At 37.5% G+C, this 21,116-nt stretch overlaps 2 protein-coding genes across 10 annotated transcripts; one reads left to right on the forward strand and one right to left on the reverse strand.

The window, feature by feature from the left end:
* The first annotated feature begins 1,963 nt into the window (after nucleotides 1–1,963).
* LOC141657001 (uncharacterized) lies at nucleotides 1,964–4,084 on the forward strand. Its single transcript, XM_074464099.1, has 3 exons — nucleotides 1,964–2,461; nucleotides 3,364–3,522; nucleotides 3,776–4,084. Exons 1-3 carry the CDS (start codon nucleotides 2,117–2,119, stop codon nucleotides 3,821–3,823), a joined length of 552 nt encoding a protein of 183 aa, XP_074320200.1. The 5' UTR covers nucleotides 1,964–2,116; the 3' UTR covers nucleotides 3,824–4,084.
* A 1,707-nt stretch (nucleotides 4,085–5,791) lies between these two features.
* Nucleotides 5,792–20,846, reverse strand: LOC141657002 (disease resistance protein RGA2-like). 9 transcript variants are annotated; one of them, XM_074464108.1, is made up of 4 exons: nucleotides 12,444–12,675; nucleotides 10,184–10,312; nucleotides 7,786–9,360; nucleotides 5,792–6,770 (listed from the first exon to the last, which is right to left on the reverse strand). In XM_074464108.1, exons 3-4 carry the CDS (start codon nucleotides 9,332–9,334, stop codon nucleotides 6,031–6,033), a joined length of 2,289 nt encoding a protein of 762 aa, XP_074320209.1. In that variant the 5' UTR covers nucleotides 9,335–9,360; nucleotides 10,184–10,312; nucleotides 12,444–12,675; the 3' UTR covers nucleotides 5,792–6,030. The 9 variants fall into 9 exon arrangements, with proteins under 9 accessions (XP_074320209.1, XP_074320208.1, XP_074320207.1 ...); XM_074464107.1 differs by having other exon boundaries at nucleotides 7,786–9,556; nucleotides 12,444–12,674; XM_074464106.1 differs by having other exon boundaries at nucleotides 7,786–10,312.
* Between the last annotated feature and the right edge of the window lie 270 nt (nucleotides 20,847–21,116).

A 21,116-nucleotide genomic window follows, 5' to 3' on the forward strand; every position in this document is an offset into this window, starting at 1 on the left:
ATATCCGTCACAAGCTGAAGACGGATACCATTTTATCTCACAATGTACCCACTTTTTCTCTCTCTGCAACACTATTCATGTGGTCCCCTTCCTCCACTAACCCATTTTGTTACCATTTTATCTCACAAAATATCCGTCACAAATGGTAACCCGTCACAAGGGAGACCAATTGTATCTATATTAATACAAAAGACAATACTCAATCCTCAGCGCACCACGTCATTAATGCAGTTTTTTTTTTTTTGGAAATTCATGTTATGGTGGGACCCGTGAGTGTGCAATGTATTTATTTCTTCAGATTTTCGTCTTTTTAAACATGCGATAAATTCCGTCTTACAACAAATTATATGAAATAATATTATGAAAAAATTCTATGAATTAATATTATGAAATAATTTTATACATTCCGTGTAAATAAAATTAATAATATATACGCAGAATGAATTACAAATGCGAGTAAATGAAATTGAATTACATAATTTTTAAAACAAAATTACATAATAATAAAATTACATAATTTCAAGAAGGAATAACATTTATATACGGCATCGAACATAAAATGCAAATGAATTACATACATATGTTAAAGTTGATTATATTAGATTATATTTCTTTTATCCGGATGTAAAGTTTTTTATGTATGCAATTTTTATTTACAAGAGTAGATTACGTTATTTCCTTATAAACCAGTGTATGTGAACACGTGTTTTTAACAAATTTAAACATAAATTATATAGATCGTAGATTTAGATCAACTAGATAAGTACAATAGAAATGCAAAAACAAATATACATCCAAAAACATTAATATTGGCCCAAATACATACCCGTGTAATTTTGCACGGGTTTAAAACTAGTTGTTGTAAAAGGAAAATTTAGGGCATCAGCAATGGTAGTTATTAGCAAGTTTTTAGGTGATGAACATGCATCACTCGGTTTTACCATTGCTGATGCTTTTATTGTACATTTTTGCCTAAGAGTTGTTGAATAAAAAAATAATATTCATAATTGATTATTTATAGAATACTCTCAAAATTTCACTAGGTCCGATTATTTCTCTTCTTTCTCGTACAAGGAGGTTGTAAAGGCAATATAATGCTAACGAGATTCAAACTCCCGTGAACACCGTAATAAGTTTATCCATTATAGTGTTATACGAGTACTAGCTAATATCTACATCTACATTTATATAGAATTGGATTAAAGCAATTGATGAAGACATAAAACAGTACCACAAATAGAGCAGGCCACCGAACTAAGCTGGCCCAAATCACTCCACCCTAAAATGGTGCATTAGGGAGGTTGGGTCGAGCCCAACCAATTTTTTTATTTATACTTCCTCTGTCCCATTGGATTGTTTACGATTGCTTTTTTTTGGCACTATTCATAAGTGAGAAGAATCTTGAATACAACTTTTGTTACATCATTAAAAATTTGATTTTCATAATGCACTCGATAAGACGATTTAAACCAGATCTCACATAACTATCTTTTATGTTACACGTTGGTGTCATACGTTCATAAAGCAAACCTAAACTATCATATGAAACAGAGGAAATATTTTGTTTCCTTTTCAGCATTGGGATTCGGGATCGACTCGCTTGTGGGAGCCAGGTCAGCCTGTGTCGCAGGTTGCCCAAAAAGTGGCCCATCACCGAGATAGGCCAATCCGACATTTGGCCGCCACTCCAAGGACTCTAACCAGAACCACTAAGCTACCAGCCTATGACCCAACATAATCATCAATCTTACACAAAATCTCATTGAAGACGACGATATCCGTCACAAGTTTGTGACGAATACCGTTTCCTATCACAAAATACCCATAGGAGGTGAGTGATAAAGCACATGAGGTGCCCCACCTTGTCTCTCTCCCTTTTTGTGAGAAGTCTTCAACTAGTGACGAGACTAGCCCGTCACAAGCAAGACACTTTGTCAATCTTAAGCTTACCCCCTAATCATTTTAAAGAACATAAATCGTATAACATAAAATATCGTCTTAAATCTAAATCGGTCTCAAACTACATTATCTGATTTAAATTCCTTCCAAGATAATTAAAAACACACTAAAAACAAACATTAAAAAAAGATTGCTTTTTCAGAGAGAGGTTGAAAAAATGGAGGTAGGTAAGGGAGGAGGAGGACCCACAACATCAAACAACCGTCCAATACGAGCTTCAGCCCGATTCTTCTCATACGGGCCGAACTCCTCTTCGTCCGTCAACTTCAGTGGGCCCGTCAGGAAATGGCACAAGATGTGGGTCCCAGTTTCTGTACCCGACTCGGTTTCCAAGAAGAACACTCGCGGGTCTAAACCACAGCTTAACAACAACAAATCAACCAATTCCTCCATTCTCTTATGTAAGTGGACCCCACTTGCTGCCGCCGTCGACGGCGGCGGAGACGGTAGTGGGGATGGTGGTGGGTTTGTCTCTCGCCGTCGTAAGTTCCGTTATACTCCGGTGAGTGTTTGTTTCCTTTTTTTGGAACTGTTTATTTACTGTCGTGTAGTGTTTGTTCCTTGTCTCGGGTTTTATATAGTTAGTACTCGCTCCGTCCTGATTATTTGTTATCTTTGATTAAAATACCCGTCGCAAAGAATAAAAGGTAAACAATTGGATGAGACGGAAGGAGTATTTAATTATTTTATCAATGCTGTTTGGACGACAGTTTGAGAAATAAGTTTGATTCCGACCCAAAATGACAATTTTGTTATTTGTAAGGTATTATTTCACAAGAAAATCATGCCTATGGTATAATTTGTCCGTAATTAGTAATTCCCCAGGTTAATCGCAACCATTAGCTTAAGGTTTTGGCCGAGACGTCTTACAATGTATTTGTGTGGTTAGTTTTTGGGGATTCTAGGGTTTTAATAGAAAGTTAGGGTTTTTGGAGCAAACAGTTGGAGTTGTACTGAATGATGTACTGGAAAGACCTGTTAAACCCTTTTCTTGGTCACAAATTCCTGAGTAAGGCGGTTTTCATCTTACATTTAACCTAAACACGCTTTCATAATTTCGTTTATTCGTTACCAATGTTTTAGTGGTTAAATTGCGAGAATCCCATGAAAATGAACATGTTTCGCAATCTGTGATACTCCGTATATATTAGCAATTATGAATGGATATGGTGAAGTTATTGCTGGAGTTAAGTTTTAAACTTGGGTATGAAATGCCTGTTTGAGACGTATCAGTCACGTGGCACACTAACGGTTAGCTAAGTGAAGAGCTGAAGTAACATACCGTGTGGAATTGTGGATACTGAGTCAGTTTTGGCTTTTCATTGCATCTTCTAGTAATGTTACCTTTCTGTGCTTCCTTAGACTAAGTTGCATATATTGGATTCATGGGTGTACCGTGTACAGATTGCTGTGACGAAGGATCAGAAGAAGGTAACAGCCAAAAGAGTTGCCGACCAAGACTCTGCTGACAAAATTCACCTATCTCAGGAAAGGCCAACAATGGACAGCGATGATAGCTACGGGATGTTGGACATCAACAATGACCTGAATGAATCACCTCCGGTATTATTAACATTTTAAATTAATATGTAGCCACCGCCTTCACTTCACCTTATGTTGTGGTCGAGCTTGTCACACAGCTCATACACGGAAAGAATTACTTACTCCATAGTAGTTTATGGAGAAACTGCGGGTTTAACCTCATATCCCTTTTTCCGTTTTATTTTATGGAGCTTATTTATTGCATCATTTTCCCTTCTTGCTAGTTTGTCAAGGGTAAAGTTTGATGCGTCAATTGTGTCTAATTAATGTACAGGAAAGCAGCAAGAGCCGGCCAATATCTCAGTATTCAAGGAGAAACTAACTGAATGACGGATAGATCAAACTCGGAGAAGGTGAGCAAGACTGGCGGATGTAGAGAACAGAGTAGAGTATGTTGATGGTGAATTAGTAGTCTTAATTAGTCTGTTATCGCATAGAGTAGAGTACGTTGATGGTGAATTAGGACTCGTAATTAGTAAAGCATATCGCGTAGGACTGTACTACTGTAGGTATCCTGAATTCTGAAATCCTTTTGCTCAGGCCAGACCTGGGCATGATCACTCTATCATTTTGTTGCTTGAAACATGGTACTACTAGTATGTTAGGTTTTCCGAGTATTGACCCATGTGAAAAATATGTTGTTCCCATTGAACTGATTCCATGGACATCTGAGAACTGTGCTCGGAGGTGGGACTTGGGTGCTCTATGTTTCATGATTAATAAGTCTTGCTTGTGAATGCCACAAGCTTGCTTTTGACTACTAAAATCGCCATTTAATTAATCAATCACCAGTGTTATTAATGTTAAATACGTGCAACATGGAAAATTTTACCCTAATATTAATGTTGGATCTCTTCAATTTTGAAATTATTGATCTCATTAACACTAATCTGGATAGATAAGTTTTTTATTTATTTTATATTTAATATTAAAAATACTGATACAACTAATTTTGGTATTTACCAAAGTTGGCTGGTGTGAGTGGTAAGGGCTCTCATCTCTTAAACAAGTGGTCAGGGGTTCGATTCCTGACTCTTGCGAATGAAAAAGCCAAACTTGAGAGGGGTCAACCCATTAAATTGCCTTTCGATCTGAAGGAGATTGCTTTTACTCCTTCGGTGGGGATACTCTCAGGTCAACACCAAAAAAAACTAATTTTGGTATTTACTATGTCGGATGATTCAATCGTGGAGCATGTAACCCGGCTGTAAGTACACCAAATACAATGACGTTATCTTACCTACACAGATTACTCTCCATTTGCCGGAGACGTTAACAAGTGGCAAGATTCACTGCTTAGAACTTTAAAATCAATTATGATAAACCGATGTTGAAGTTTGTTTCTACAAGTACAATATACGGAATATGGAGTATTAGAATAAATAATACAGTAATGAATTTGAAGCTGTTGCTAATTAACGTAATCTTGGATCTCGCTTTTGAATTTTACAGTAAACAGCAGAAATGGATAGAGTGAAAGTGATAAGAGTGGTGAAGGATAAAACTGAAAGTATAATGACGGTGTGAAATAACTTAACCACAAATTCTTGGTTAAGACCGTTCTAAGTTAAAACTACACTCACAACCAATTTATAATAACACCAAAAAGGGTTGAAAGAGGTCTTAACTCAAGGCGGTCTTAAACACGGCCTACTGATACGGAAATGAGTAGCTCAAATGAGGATTATTTTGTTCGAGGAGTCGTTGCGTGCCCCTGGTTACTTGGGTCCGTTGAATTGCTCACTTTGTAGCTTAATTTTGCGATAGTTAATAAAGGGATTAAGTCCTATTTAGTTATTAGCTTTTGGGTAATTTATTAGCCATAATTAACCTAGCTTTATTGTCTTGAATTAGCAAGTTTATTGCTAGCCTTTCATTTGCTTGTAGCTCCTAAACGGCTGATTTGTTTGGCTATTTGTAGCCTGCTTTTGCTTTAGAATTAAGAATTCAAAAATGATAAGAAAAGATCAAGAAAAGAAAATTTGTGTTTTTTTTTTATTTTGAGAGTGTAGTTTACATACCAAAATTCAGTTAGTTTTCGACGCGATTCGAGTCTAACTAGATTGTTTCTCAATAGGTCTTGAGTTCAATCAACCCCATTGACAAATTATAGGTCTAGTTTGTCAAATATCCTTACAAATCAGATCGGATCGTACCTAGTACGTTCGGATCTTGTTTGTTCTTTCTTTGTTTCCGCTGCACTCGTACGAGTTTTATTCTCTCGAGTAAAATTCGTATCACCTACTGAAACTTAACACCGGCCAAATGAAATGGAAAAATCATCAACTAAATCAGGATTATTCACAAAGACAAATCTTTGTCAACATGACATATCATTCTCTCATAGCCATACAGACACTATATAAGGACTATTTCTATTCTTCCAAGGAAAAAAATCATTGAATATGGAGTACAAATCATTAAATATGTTTAAAAGCGGACAAATATCGGGAAGGAAAATCGTAAGAATACATCATTACAAGAAAAAATAAATTATTACACTGTAGTATTACTAATCCGTCTGATGATCTAGGCGTGAGAGACACGGTATATCATTTTGGAATTCTCTTTGACAGCAAGTAATGGGATATGCTGAATCTTGTGCCAGTCGCCACCAGTTGGGCTAGCACATCTGTTGGTTAATCCCGGACAATCCTCAATCTCGAGTTCATACAAGGCAGTGAGCTTACTAAATCCTTCAGGCAGACATGTCAGCTTGGGACACTTGATCAAACACATATACTCAAGAGACGAGAAGCAACTTATCCATTCTGGAAGTGCTTCAAAATTACAATTATGCTGTAGTTTCAGAGTGAGAAGCTTTGTAAGGTGTTGAAACCCATTAGGGAGATGATGTAGCTCAGGAATGTAAAGAATATCCAACGAACGAATACTTTTCAAGGATTTCCATGGCATGTCACAGTCGATTTGTCTATTTTGAGAGAGAGCTAATTTCTTGCAACCCCGCAGGACTAAACTTTCCAGAGAAGTGAGATGTTGCAGCCCCTCAAAAATTGATATGAGACGGAAACAAAATAAAAAATTCAAAGAGACGAGAGAAGGTAGACGCTGAAAGACTTCCTTGAGTATGCAAGTGTTGAGCAACTTGCGATCCTTAATAGCCAATGAAGTAATATGAACTAAGCATTCTCGTGGCAAAGAAAGCAGGTGTTCAACTGCATCCACGCTCAAGGTCTTCAGCTTTGAACAGTACTCAGATGTGGTGACTGAAGACCCAACATCACCACTCGCTTGGGAGCTTGTTACTTCTGATAACAAAGTGAGGTGTTTGTTGACATCCCATAGTTTTAATTCCTCGACAATAGGACAAAGTGGAAAGGTTTTTAGTTCAAGACATAAATTTATTTCCAATTTTGTAAGTTTAGAGAATGACAGAGATAGAGGATGATGTTGACTTGGCTGATGAGATATATTCAAATGATCACTGTAATCTGTCGTCTCTATGTCCTCCCACCATCCTTTCAACATACTCATACCAAAGACACTAAGTTCCTCAAGAGATGGAAAAAATGTTTGAGGGGATGATGGTAATAAATCAATCCAACGTAGACTCCTTTCCATGTACTCCACTTTATAAAAACATATAACAGACATACGTTTTAAGAAAGGGAGTTGGCTGAAAGAAGGGACTTCTCGGCAATTATTGAAGAAAGACAGATGGACCTCAACTAGATTTGGAAGAGTCTTAAAGAAACTATCTCTCATTCCCCAACTCGGAAGCTCTCTACCTTTGTATGATCGTATATCCAACTTCTTCAAGTTTTGGTGTGGTTTCAGACCTTCTAAAATAGCCTCATCATGGTCCATAGTGCCACAGTCCTCAAATTCCAAAACTAACTCAGTCAGCCTGTGTTTGCTATGCAAGTTTGCTTCTCTTGCTTCGCTTGCAGGGTCCAATAGATAGTTAAAAAAAAATATTTTAAATGATCCACTTAGGTTATTAAGTGTCTTCAGGCCCCTTAACTGAGCGGTGGTAGCACCGGACTTTAGGGTATTAGATTCTTTACATTTCACTATAAAGATGGGTAATTTATGAAGAGAAGTTAATTCTCCGAGGCCAGATGGCATATGGGTCATAGAATTGCAATCAAGAGTATTGAGGTTCCTAAGATTAGTAAGTTTTCTAGTATGGATAGGTAATGCTCTAAGCTCTTGGCAACCAAAGAGAATCAATGTCTGCAAATTATAAAGTCTTGTGACAATGTGGAAGTTCTTCTATAGGATTCAAGGACAGATTAAGGTACCTTAAGTGAATTAACTTACCAATGGATTTGGGTAGCCTCTTGACCCCACGATAACGCATATCCAACACACGCAAGCATCTGAAGTTTGATATTAGCTGTTGAAGAATAGCTTTGTTGAAATATGATCCAGATCGATTATACTCTGGCAAAAGAAAAGTCCTCAATTGCTTCGCCTCTAGCATGTAACTTGGGATCTTCCATGAGCCAGTCTGATAATAATGATCAAAGGACAAGTGACGGATTTTGGCATTGATATCTCCATCCTGGAAGTCCGGCACTGTACTACGAGACTCGATTCCAGCTACTTCTATAGCCAAATCATGCATCAAATCATGCATTTTGAAACTTGAAATACTTCCCCATTCGTCTCTTGTTATATCTTGAAAGAAGCACCTTTGCAGAAATTGCATTAAATACTCGTGACAAACTTCTTCTAAACATTGAGTTTTACTAGATGGGATTACAAAGCCCTCCGCCATCCAAAGATCAATCAACATATCCGTTTCAAATATATAATCCTTAGGAAATAGTGCACAATAAGCAAAACAGTTCTTTAATGGAGACAACAAGTGATGATAACTGAGCTTTAAAATAGCCATAATGTTGTTCTGTTTATCAGGCCAATTCACAAAGCTAGTACCCGCAATTGAAATCCACTTCCACTCCTCTTCTCCACGTAGAAGAGTTCCTAAACTTCTTATGGCCAATGGAACACCTACACACCTTTTCACAACCTCTTTCGCTAATTTCACCAATTGCGGTTGCTTTTGAGATTCTCCAGGACTAAATGCCATCTTTTCAAATAATTTCCATGCCTTTTTTTCGGAAAGGCCATTTAACTCATAAGTCTGTACACTGCCCATGATATCCGCCACCTTTCTTGATCGTGTAGTTACCAATATCTGGCTTCCCACCCCACCAACCATTAAAAGTGCCTTTAGATTTAGCCATTCCTCGGGCTTCTCATTCCACACATCGTCTAGAACAAGTAAATATTTCTTTCCCCCAATTTCTTTCCTTAGTTGGCCTTGCAACTGGTCCATCTCCAAATTCTGGGACGTGCTATTTGTTGCTGACATAATAATCTTCTTTGTGATTTCCTTCACATCAAAGACTTCAGAGACACAAACCCATAACTTGAGCTCAAAGTTGTTCTCAACTCGTTCATCATTGTACAACAGTTGAGCTAAAGTTGTCTTCCCCAAACCTCCGATCCCTACAATAGGGATAACAGCTAGTCGCTGCTCTTCCGCAGCATGAGAGGTCATCATAATATCTATCATGGCCTCTCTATCATCCTCTCTACCAATAACTTCATCTGCAGCAACGAAGGAGTGAGTTTGCCCTCTCACTTGCCTACTTAGCCTTCGTTCCTCGTTTTCCTCATGAGGGCGTAGTACCAAGGCAAATTCAGAGCTGTCTTTAACTATGTCATCAAGCTCTTTCCTAATCTTTTTAACCTTACTAGAAATACTGAAGGCAAAAGCAATTTGGTTGGAGTGGGAAAAGAAAGTGAGTACCTCTTTAGATATACCGTCACTGCCCATGACTGCTCTTTGTGATGCCATTGTTGTACACTCATCAAACAAGTCATCTGCAGCGAACACAACAGGTCGAAGCCTGTCAAGCCAACCACGCACAGTGTGGCTCTCAACTTGTCTTTCCTCAGCATCTAACATGACATCTTTGATTGTATTTATCGTGTTTTTCAGCTTTTCGACATGGGTTTTTATTCCCCATGTCGATGCAACCTCATTTAATGCTCTCGAGCCTAAATTTGTAAGAAGTGACTGCGCAACGTTGAACAATATTCCTTCAGCCATACTCACAATCTCACTTTTTTTTCTCAGTTCTTTCAAAGGTTGCAGATTTGTGGGTGATCAGAGTCAGAAGATAGTTACATATACCAATAGTTGTTTACTTGGCTTAGATTAATGCTGCCACTACCCCCACTTGGTAAACAATGCTTTTTTTTAAAGACCAACTTCAAATTCTAAAAGACTTTGATTAGATTAATGCTGCCACTATCCCACTTGTTACGTCTCGTGAGCTAGCTGATATTTTTAGATTTCACCAATTCTAGTTTAACACCGCCTTGATTAAGATGGCTCTCACAACCGATTAAATAAAGGTGAAAATAAAAGAAGGTTCTGAGAAGTCTTAAATTAAGACGGTCTTGAGCAAGACTAACTCGCTAGCTTTCCGGGAATTGTGAACAGCTCATGAACAAGCTTAAACAGAATTACACACGAATTCATAAACAAGCAGATTTACTAACAATTTCAATGAACATAATAATTAAAAAACAAGTTAAATCACAAAGGGACTAAAAATGACAGAGAGAAGATCGAAATTGATTTTTTCCCTAAATTAATTGAAAAGAATCAAGTATGGAACCCTAATACCCAAAATCGTACCTGAAAATGGTAGTTGGATGTCCGTTTGATTATCGATTTGATAAGAAATATGATCAGAGACTGAAGAGCACAGTCAACGGTGGTCCGGGTAGACCGTCATTGGCGGAATGGTGGTCGTCGGTCCGCCGCCTGTGGTGGTCATCAAAGGAGTTTCATTATACAAAGCGTACTAGTTTTTGAACCCGTGCACTGCACGGGTGGCAATGTAAATTGCTATTTTTTTTTGGTGAAATATAAGTACAGATCAAAAGAAACTGTTGCAATGCAACGGGATCGAGCCAAACAGTGAAATATGACATTCGTGACTCTAGTCCAACAAATAACGAAAAAAAGCCCAATACAAATGTCATATTTCATTATTTGTTGGACTAGAGTCACGAATGTCATATTCCTTCAGCCATACTCTCAATCTCACTTTTTTTCTCAGTTTTTTCAAAGATTGCAGATTTGTGGGTTATCAGATTCAGAAGATAGTTACATATACCAATAGTTGTTTACTTGGCTTAAATTAATGCTGCCATTACCCCACTTCGTAAACAATGCTTTTTTAACTTCAAATTCTTAAAGACTTTGATTAGATTATGTTTGTGTCAGCATACATTATGGCAGTACAGTTAACTTTTTGATTTGATTTTTCTTACATCTCGTGAGCTCGCCGATAATTTAGCTTTCATCAATTCTTATTTAACACCGTCTTGATTTAACACGGCTCTCACACTCGATTAAAATAAACAAGCAGATTTTGATGGTAAATATCAATAGCTCAGCAGTAGCACTCTAGCAGACAATCAAACCAGTGCCTGCTTGACGGTAGATTGATAAGTGAAGAAGAGTTCGACATCTCGACAATAAGATGGAAAGGTTATAGGCTACTAGAAGCTAGTTCCACTACTAGATTTGAATGCTGTAATACAGGATACAGAATAAAAATATCACAGTTTCAAATGTACGTAATTCAGCAACAGCTTGAACACCATAACAATCGCCCAAATCTCGACACATCAGCTCATTTGTTTTCCAACAAAATTTGCGTATATTAGTGCTAAGCAATCTGCCCAGCTGATGGACTTTCAGGAAAACATGCAACATCATAGCTGTGTTACGCAGACTCCTTGACAAGGTGTCGTATCCGACGCGTATCCGGGTGTCGGACACTTTATTTTTAAATTTAAAAGACACTTAGATACGGTCAAACAAGTGTCTTGAGTCTTGACCAGTATAATAGACACGACAAGACACCCCATAGTGGAGTACACATGAAAAGACGGTCAAACAAGAGGAAGAGACAATTTTTCTTTTAAGCTTTGAAAAATTAAAATACAACCGACAAGAGAAGATGTTCAGTGTTAAACAATTAAAGAATAGCTATCGTAGTACCCCTAAACTTTTACTCCGTCAATATATGTGTAGTTACTCCGCTAAACGATGCATAAAAGTCTAAAACTATCATTACTTGACCTTTCCCACTAATGACAATTAATCATCAACCACCTGACCCCTTTCTTCATCGCCCCACCACTCACGCCGTTGCACCCTCGTAACACCGCCGGCCATGATGTCACAACATTCACCACACTTATTATGCTACCACTAACTTTCGCCAAGTCCTCATCACACAACCACAAGCTTTTTTTTGGTAGGGTGAGGTTAGGGTGGTTATAGGTTAGGTTTGATGTGAGATACGATGGGTATAATGTTAAGTTAGTTACACATACATAATAATCTAATATTATTAGATGTTAATTACTCCCTATGCCCGGTCATTTGTTGTCCTTTTCCATATTGGGTGTCAGAGTCAATTGTTACTCTTCTATTTTAAGAATGAGTTTGATGAGCAATTTGATCATTCAAACTCAATTTATTCCACTTCGCATTTAATAATTTGCCCCTTCCTCTTTTCTCGGTCATTGTCTAAAACCAGACAACAATTAACTGGGACGGAGGGAGTATATGATTAAATCAAAAGAAAGTTCAAATAAGCAGCCACGCCATCAATTAATGGAACAAATTGACAGAATAGAAGTTTAGGGTTACGTCAATGGTTAATGATAAAAGTCAGTGGTACCAAATATGTTTCGAAAATCGAAAGGGTACTGCGTAGAAAATCCCATAATTAAAAAACAAGTTAAATTCATACTGCTACTAAGTGCAATTCACATCACAAAGTGACTAGAAAGGACAGAGACGATCTAAATTGATATTTTTTCCCTAAATTAATTGAAAAGAATCAAGTATAGAACCCTAATACCAAAAATATTACCTGAAAATGGTAGTTGGATGTCCGTTTGATTATCGATTTGATAAGAAATATGATCGGAGACTGGAGAGGGGAGTCAACGGTGGTCCATGTTGACCGTCTTTGGTGGAATGGTGTTCGTCGGTCCGCCGCCTGTGGTGGTCTTGCTAAAAGTGTGTTGTTGATTTGTGGTTTATGGACGGAATAAGAGGGGTTTCATTATACAAAGCGGGTGAGTCTTAAGCTTTCTAATTTGGTTTTATTTTTTCTTTTTTTAAATTGAGGTTTTGTTTAGTAAAATTAATTGAAATACGGGAAATATGAAAAACTAAGAGAAATCATTTGGTTACGTAGGAATTTAATTACGTAGAAAATTCATTACGAATTGAGTTCTTATATGTAATTAATGGGAAATAACTTAAACCTGTTTGGTTGCCGTTAAGTAATTCACATTTCCCATAAATTAAGTTCCTATATGTTGTTTTGTTGGAACATTTTAATTCCCATGATTTTTGATAATAAATACTTATGTTTTATCCTTCATAACATTAATTACTCTCAAATATATAAAAAATAAATAAATGGTTTGAATAAGATTAGAATAGTAATTATCAAATATAAAACATGTAGGCAACTAGGCATTGGGAATGACCAAGGGGGGCTAGGTAAGCGAATTCCTACATCATGTGGGAATGAAGTTCATGTAGGAAGTTCCAATTCCTCCGTTTTAGTTAAAAAAAGGCAACAAAATAAGTGGCTAAAATCCCAATTTATGGGATTTTCAAGTTCCCATGTTTTTAAGAGGCAACCAAACAACTCCTAACTGAAACTTGAAAAGCTATCTGAAAATTAGGAGTTGATAAAATAACTGATTATATGAAAAAAAATGTTTGACAAATTAACTTTTTTTTTTTGTTGGCAGCGGAAAAAAAGGGTAAACCTATCTAACCATAGCCTTACAAGCAAGGTTATGGGCAACAGTATTAAAAGATCTTGGAATAAAACTAAAAGCTAAGCAATGAAAAAAGGAAAAACAAACATAAATATCATCCAAAGTAGCCTTGAGAAGATGATGCGGTTTCTCCATCCTTGTCAGTTGACGAACCAAGGAGAGGCAATCCGAGGAGATCTCCAAATGTCTAATGCCCCTTTCCCTTCCCCATAAGAGTACCAAGTACACACCAAGACTTTCAGCTTGCATTGCCGATTCAGCTCTAATCCTTTTGTTTGACCAAAACAACCTCTCCCCACTTCCAGACATAGCGATCCAACCAATCCCCGCATTATTCAACCCCTTCCATCCCGCATCAACCATCACTCGAACAATATCACAATATCTGATCTTGCCCACAACACACACCGGGTTACTTTCACGAATCCAATCCATACTTTCACTCTCAACAGTACTAGTATTTCCCATAGTGATACATGATCCTTTTTTTATCAACATCAATAGCCCGTACCGCCGTGCTTACCACTTGTGTCCATAGATTGAAGAACATGTTCGGATGAAAATCCATTCCCTGGAAAAGAATTCGGTTACGAATACTCCAAATGCACCAAATCATTGCTAAAAACCGAACCTGACGTTCCTTCATGCCTTCTAAATTTTTCAAATAAGACACCCAATCAATGACCCATGTTCCAATGCTTAAAAAAAAGTCATAATCAGTACGAATTCCAAGTTCGGAACAAGCCCATAACCTTCGGGACACAAAACAGTCCCGAAATAAATGTTCCATCGTTTCCATGGTCATATCTCCACCACTACAAAATTTACATCCCGGATCCACCCAATATTTCGTCGTGCAAAACTACTTCCCACCGAAAGTGAATTAGTAATGATTCGCCAAATAAGAACTTTCCATGTTTGTGGTCTTGGTAACCTCCACAGTTTACGTTTACAAACACATGCGTCCAACATCACTAAGCCTTTCCTTGTCTTTACGTGTTCCCAGTCTTTCCATATAAGCACCAAAAAGATTCCCATATCCACTTTTCACACTATAGATACCATCAGTATTATATAACCAATAGACTTCATCACTCGCATGTGATCTACAAATTGGTTGTGCTAAAATAGCATTTACACTTTTTTCCGCCAAAATATTCTTAATTAAATCTTCATTCCAACTCATGCCCACACCATCTCTCCCATTTATCCGTAGAAGGTAACTTAATTAGGCAAATAAATTACCCGTTCCGCACAACCTGTTTAACAGGTCTAGTGTCAGCCTATTATGCCAGTTGACTTTTTTATTTTATTTTTTTTTACATCTTGTGAGCTCGCCGATAATTTAGCTTTCATCAACACCGTCTTGATTTAACACGGCTCACACAAAAGAAGGTTTTGAGAAGTCTTAAATTAAGACGGTCTTGAGCAAGACTAACTCGCTAGCTTTCTGGAAATAAACGCCTATTAATGAACTTAACTTTGTGAACAGCTCATGAACAAGCTTGGTACAGGTTTGTAGGTGCACAAAATAAACAAACTTAAAACAGAAATACACACGAATTCATAAACAAGCAGATCTTGATGGTAAATATCAATAGGTCAGCAGTAGCATTCTAGCAGACAATCAAACCCGTGCCTGCTTGACAGTAGATTGATAAAATGAAGAAGAGTTCGACATCTCGACAATAAGATGGAAAGGTTACAGGCTAGAATCTAGCTAGTATGGAAAAAGGAACCATATTGATTAATCATAAAGATTAGGGGGCGAAATTCGAGTTGAGATTACATGTCCCACTTTTTTGTGGGACAAAGAATCCGCTCTCGCAAAATTCTCCATCTTGGCTTCAAGAGTCGGCCTCCTTATAACAGTAACACCAACTTCAGCTGGTCGGATGACTCTGTCGTGAAGCATGTAACCCGGCTGCAAGTACACCAAATACAAAGATGTTATCATAAAGTTAACAGGCCTTAATTTGAGCATGAAAATGAGGAGACACAAGCTATTTATGTCTGTCTGCAAATGCCAAATTGTACCATTTTTCTCTCACGAAATATTTTGATATATTTCTAAAGAAAATGATTCTAATAAAAGCAGATGTCAAGACTACAATGATGCTATAATGTGCAAGCTCAGTACCCGTTCTTTTCACTAGGTCAGAACACTGAACATTACCTTAAGAACAACAGCAACAGTACCCGGAGGCTTAGAGCTGCCAGGCACTTGAAATACGGCATTATGCAGGTTTGGATCAAATTTTTCATTGGTGGGATCAATGTTTTCAATACCAGATTTCCTGAATACCTAAAATAACATACGGCGTTACGAAGAAATCACATATCAGTAGCATTTGAGCTATGCAACTTTTTATCAGACCTATATATTATTCTACTATAATGCAATTTCACAGCAAGTGCATAAATTAAAACAGACTCAGCAAAGAATAAGATTGTAACATACACTGGCAACACCGCCACCTTATTCATGTGCAAGCACAAGACCAGTACACACCTTTCAGCAACGTTTTCAGAATTGGAACGGCAACAATTGTATCCCCCGAAACATCAATTTTGCTGAAACTTTCTTTAGTCAGTGAAGAAACTCTTGAAAGATTGTCAGCAAACATCTAGTAAACTCTTGGCAAAGCTCTGTAGGTACACACACTTGGCAAATCATTGAATATGTTTAAAGATTGAACAAATATCGGGAAGGAAAATCGTAAGAATACATCAGTACAAGAAAAAACAAATTATTACACAGTAGTATTAGTAATCCGTCTGATGATCTAGGCGCGAGAAACACGGTATATCATTTTGGATTTCTCTTTGACAGAAAGTAGTGGGATATGCTGAATCTTAGGCCAGTCGTCACCAGTTGGGCCAGCACATCTGTTGGTTAATCCCGGACAATCCTCGATCTGGAGTTCATATAAGGCAGCGAGCTTACTAAATCCTTCAGGCAGACATGTCAGCTGAGGACACTTGGACAAACTCATATATTCAAGAGACGAGAAGCAACTTATCCATTCTGGCAATGCTTCCAAATTACCATTATATTCTAGTTTCAGAATGCGAAGCTTTGTAAGGTGTTGAAACCCATTCGGGAGATGATGTAGCTTACGAATGTATAGAATATCCAACGAACGAATACTCTTCAAGGCTTTCCACGGCATGTCACAGTCGACTTGTGTATTTTGTGAAAGATCTAATTCCCAGCAATTCTCCAAGACTAAACTTTCCAGACAAGTGAGATGTTCCAGCCCCTCAAAAATTGATTCGAGATGGAAACAACATAAATAAGTCAAAGAGGCGAGAGAAGGGAGATGCTGAAAGACTTCCTTGAGTAAGCAAGTGTTAAGCAACCTTGGATCTTTAATAGCCAATGAAGTAATATGAGCTAAGCATTCTCGCGGCAATGAAAAAAGGTGTTCAACTTCATCCACGCTCAAGGTCTTCAGCTTTGAACAGTACTCAGATGTGGTGACTGAAGACCCAACATCAGCACTCGCTTGGGAGCTTGTTACTTCTGATAACAAAGTGAGGTGTTTGTTGACATCCCATAGTGTTAATTCCTCGACAATAGGACAAAGTGGAAAGGTTTTTAGTTCCAGGCATGAATTTATTTCCAATTTTGCAAGTTTGGAGAATGACAGAGATAGAGGATAATGTTGACTTGACTGGTGAGATATATTCACATGATCACTGTAATCTATCGTCTCTATGTCCTCCCACCATCCTTTCAACTTTAACATACCATAGAGTCTAAGTTCCTGAAGAGATGGAAAAAATGTTTGAGGGGGTGATAGCGATAAATCAATCCCAAGTAGACTCCTTTCCATGTACTCCACTTCAAGAAGACATTCAACAGACATGCGTTTTAAGAAAGGGAGTTGGCTGAAAGAAGGGACTTCTCGGCAATTTTCGAAGAAAGAAAGATGGACTTCCACTAGATTTGGAAGAGTCTTAAAGAAACAATCTCCCATTGCCCAACTCGGGAGCTTTCTACCTTTGTATGAATCTATATCCAACTTCTTCAAGTTTTGGTGTGGTTTCAGACCTTCTAAAATAGCCTCATCATGGTCCATATTGCCACAGTCCTCAAATTCCAAAACTAACTCAGTCAGCCTGTGTTTGCTATGCAAGTTTGCTTCTCTTGATTCACTTTCAGGGTCCATTAGAAAGTTAAAAAAAATTATTTTTAATGATCCACTTAGGTTATTAAGTGCCTTCAGGTCCCTTAACTGAGCAGTGGAAGCATCGGACTGTAGGGTATTAGATTCATTACATTTCACTATAAAGATGGGTAATTTATGAAGAGAAGTTAATTCTCCAAGGCCAGATGGCATATGGGTCATAGAATTGCAATCAAGAGTATTGAGGTTCCTAAGATTAATAAGTTTTCTAGTATGGATAGGTAATGCTCTAAGCCATTTGCAATGGTAGAGAATCAAAGTGTGCAAATTATGAAGTTTTGTAATTGAATGTGGAAGTTCTTCTATAGGGTTCATGGACAGATTAAGGTACCTTAAGTGAATTAACTTGCCAATGAATTTGGGTAGACTCTTGACCCCACGATCACGCATATCCAACACGCGCAAGCATTTGAAGTTTGAAATTAGCTGTCGAAGAATAGCTTTGTTGAAATATGATCCAGATCTATTATAGTCTGGCAAAAGAAAGGTCCTCAATTGTTTCGCCTCTAGCATGTAACTTGGGATCTTCCATGAGCCAGTCTGATAATAATGATCAAAGGACAAGTGACGGATTTTGACATTGATATCTCCATCCCGTAAGTCTGCCACTTTACTCCGACACTCGATTCCAGCTACTTCTATGGCCAAATCATGCATTAAATCATGCATTTTGAAACTTGAAATACTTCCCCATTCATCTCTTGTTATATCTTGAAAGAAGCACCTTTGCAGCAATTGCATTAAATACTCGTGACAAAGCTCTTCTAAACATTGAGTTTTACCAGATGGAATAACAAAGCCCTCCGCCATCCAAAGATCAATTAACATATCGGTTTCAAATTTATAATCCTTAGGAAATAATGCACAATAAGCAAAACAGTTCTTTAATGGAGACAACAAGTGATGATAGCTGAGCTTTAAAATAGCCATAACGTTGTTCTGTTTATCAGGCAAATTCACAAAGCTAGTACCCGCAATTGAAATCCACTTCCACTCTTCTTCTCCACGTAAAAGAGTTCCTAAACTTCTTAGGGCCAATGGAACACCTACACACCTTTTCACAATCTCTTCCGCTAATTTCACCAATTGCGGTTGCTTTTGAGATTCTCCAGGATTAAATGCCATCTTTTCAAATAATGTCCAAGCCTTCTCTTCGGAAAGGCCACTTAACTCATAAGCCTGAACATTGCCCATGATATCGGCCACCTTTCTTGAACGTGTAGTTACCAATATCTGGCTTCCTTCTCCACCAACCATTAAAAGTGCTTTTAGATTTAGCCATTCCTCAGGCTTCTCATTCCACACATCATCAAGAACAAGTAAATATTTCTTTCCCCCAATTTCTTTCCTTAGTTGGCCTTGCAACTGGTCCATCTCTAAATTCTGAGACGTGCAATTTGTCGCTGACATAATAATCTTCTTTGTGATTTGCTTCACATCAAAGACTTCCGAGACACAAACCCATAACTTGAGCTCAAAGTTCTTCTCAACGCGTTCATCATTATACAACAGTTGAGCTAAAGTTGTCTTCCCCAAACCCCCGATCCCTACAATAGGGATGACAGCTAGTCGCTGCTCTTCCGCAGCATGAGACGCCATCATAATATCTATGATGGCCTCTCTATCATCCTCTCTACCAATAACTTCATCTACAGCTATGAAAGAGTGAGTTTGCCCTCTCAGTTGCCTAATTAGCCTTTGTTCCTCACTTTCCTCATGAGGGCGTAGTACCAAGGCAAATTCAGAGCTGTCTTTAACTATGTTATCAAGCTCTTTCCTAATCTTTTTAATCTTACTAGAAATACTGAAGGCAAAAGCAATTTGGTTTGAGTAGGAAAAGAAACTGAGTACCTTTTTAGATATACCGTCACTGCCTGTGACTGCCCTTTGCGATGCCATTGTTGTACACTCATCAAACAAGTCATCTGCAGCAAACACAACAGGTCGAACCCTGTCAAGCCAACCACGCACAGTGTGGCTTTCAACTTGTCTTTCTTCAGCATCTAACATGACATCTTTGATTGTATTTATCGTGTTTTTCAGCTTTTCGACATGGGTTTTAATACCCCATGTCGATGCAACCTCGTTTAATGCTCTTGAGCCTAAATTTGTAAGAAGTGACTGAGCAACGTTGAACAGTATTCCTTCAGCCATACTCTCAGTCTCACTTATTTTTCTCAGTTAGCAGATTTGTGGGTTATCAGATTCAGATTCAGAAGATAGATACATATACCAATACTTGTTTACTTGGCTTAGATTAATGCTGCCACTACCCCACTTGGTAAACAACTAAACAACTAGTGGATATCCACGCACTGTATTTTAGATTAGGTTGTATACAAATTTTAGTAATTAAATTACCTATTGCGTGAAAATGTCTTACAATGTGAGACGGTTTTAATGTGTAAAATAACAACTCATTTAAAAATGGTCCGTCTTACCCTATAATTTTTGTTAGAAAATTGCATTTCATTGCAACTTGTCATATTCAACTTTTATGTATAAGAGTATATGATAGAAAAACCAATTTGTCATTTTATAGGTCATATAACTTTTTTATTTTATTTTTGTTGTCTCGCGAGCTCGCTGATATTTTAGCTTTCATCAATTCCGGTTTAACACTGTCATGATTTAAGGCAGCTTTCACACCCGATAAAAATAAAGGTGCAGATAAAAGAAGGTTTTGAGAAGTCTTAAATTAAGACGGTCTTAAGCAAGACTAACTCGCTAGCTTTCCGGAAATGCCTATTAATGAACTTAACATTGCGAACAGCTCATGAACAAGCTTGGTACAGGTTTGTGAGTGCACAAAATAGTAAACAAACTTAAACAGAATTACACACATATTCATAAACAAGCAAATTTACTAGCAATTTCATAGAACATCATTAAAAAACAAGTTAAATTCATAAATTAATTAAAAAGAATCAAGTATGGAACAAGTTAACTATGTGCAATTAACATCACAAAGTGACTAAAAAGGAGAAAGAGAAGATCTAAATTGATTTTTTTTCCCTAAATTAATTCAAAAGAATCAAGTATAGAACCCTAATACCCAAAAATCGTACCTGAAAATGGTAGTTGGATGACCGTTTGATTATCGATTTGATAAGAAATTTGATCGGAGACTGAAGAGGGGAGTCAACGGTGGTCCGCGTTGACCGTCTTTGGTGGAATGGTCGTCGTCGGTCCGCCACCTGGGGTGGTCTTGCTCAATCAAAGGAGTTTCATTATACAAAGCGTTAATGAGTTTGAAGCTTTCTAATTTGGTTTTAAAATTCGATGTTTTGTCGAGTTTTTCGGTTTTGTGTGCGGTATTACTGAGTTTAGTTTTTCGAGTTTCATAATCTTATGGATATTTTTTTATTAAACTTAATTTCCTAGTTGAGTATTAGATTGTCGAATTTTGGGTTGGTTTAAAGTTTCTTTTTTGGGTAAAAGTTAGAACACAAATAGGCAAGGGATCTTGTACCACCATAGTAAGAACACAAATTATTCTTATTTCAGACGGGCGATCACTTTTCGCGTTTTTGATTTTAAACAACATATGTG

This window comes from Silene latifolia, chromosome 5 (genome assembly GCF_048544455.1).
Source record: "Silene latifolia isolate original U9 population chromosome 5, ASM4854445v1, whole genome shotgun sequence".
NCBI lineage: Eukaryota > Viridiplantae > Streptophyta > Magnoliopsida > Caryophyllales > Caryophyllaceae > Silene > Silene latifolia.

What these genes read in the sequence shown, in the direction of transcription:
- LOC141657001 (XM_074464099.1), top strand. Translation starts at nt 2,117, where the DNA reads ATGGAGGTAGGTAAGGGAGGAGGAGGACCCACAACATCAAACAACCGT. An exon ending in GTAAGTTCCGTTATACTCCG is followed by an intron (nt 2,462 to 3,363) that starts GTGAGTGTTTGT and finishes TACCGTGTACAG; the next exon opens with ATTGCTGTGACGAAGGATCA. An exon ending in ACCTGAATGAATCACCTCCG is followed by an intron (nt 3,523 to 3,775) that starts GTATTATTAACA and finishes ATTAATGTACAG; the next exon opens with GAAAGCAGCAAGAGCCGGCC.
- LOC141657002 (XM_074464104.1), bottom strand. Translation starts at nt 19,718, where the DNA reads ATGGCTGAAGGAATACTGTTCAACGTTGCTCAGTCACTTCTTACAAAT.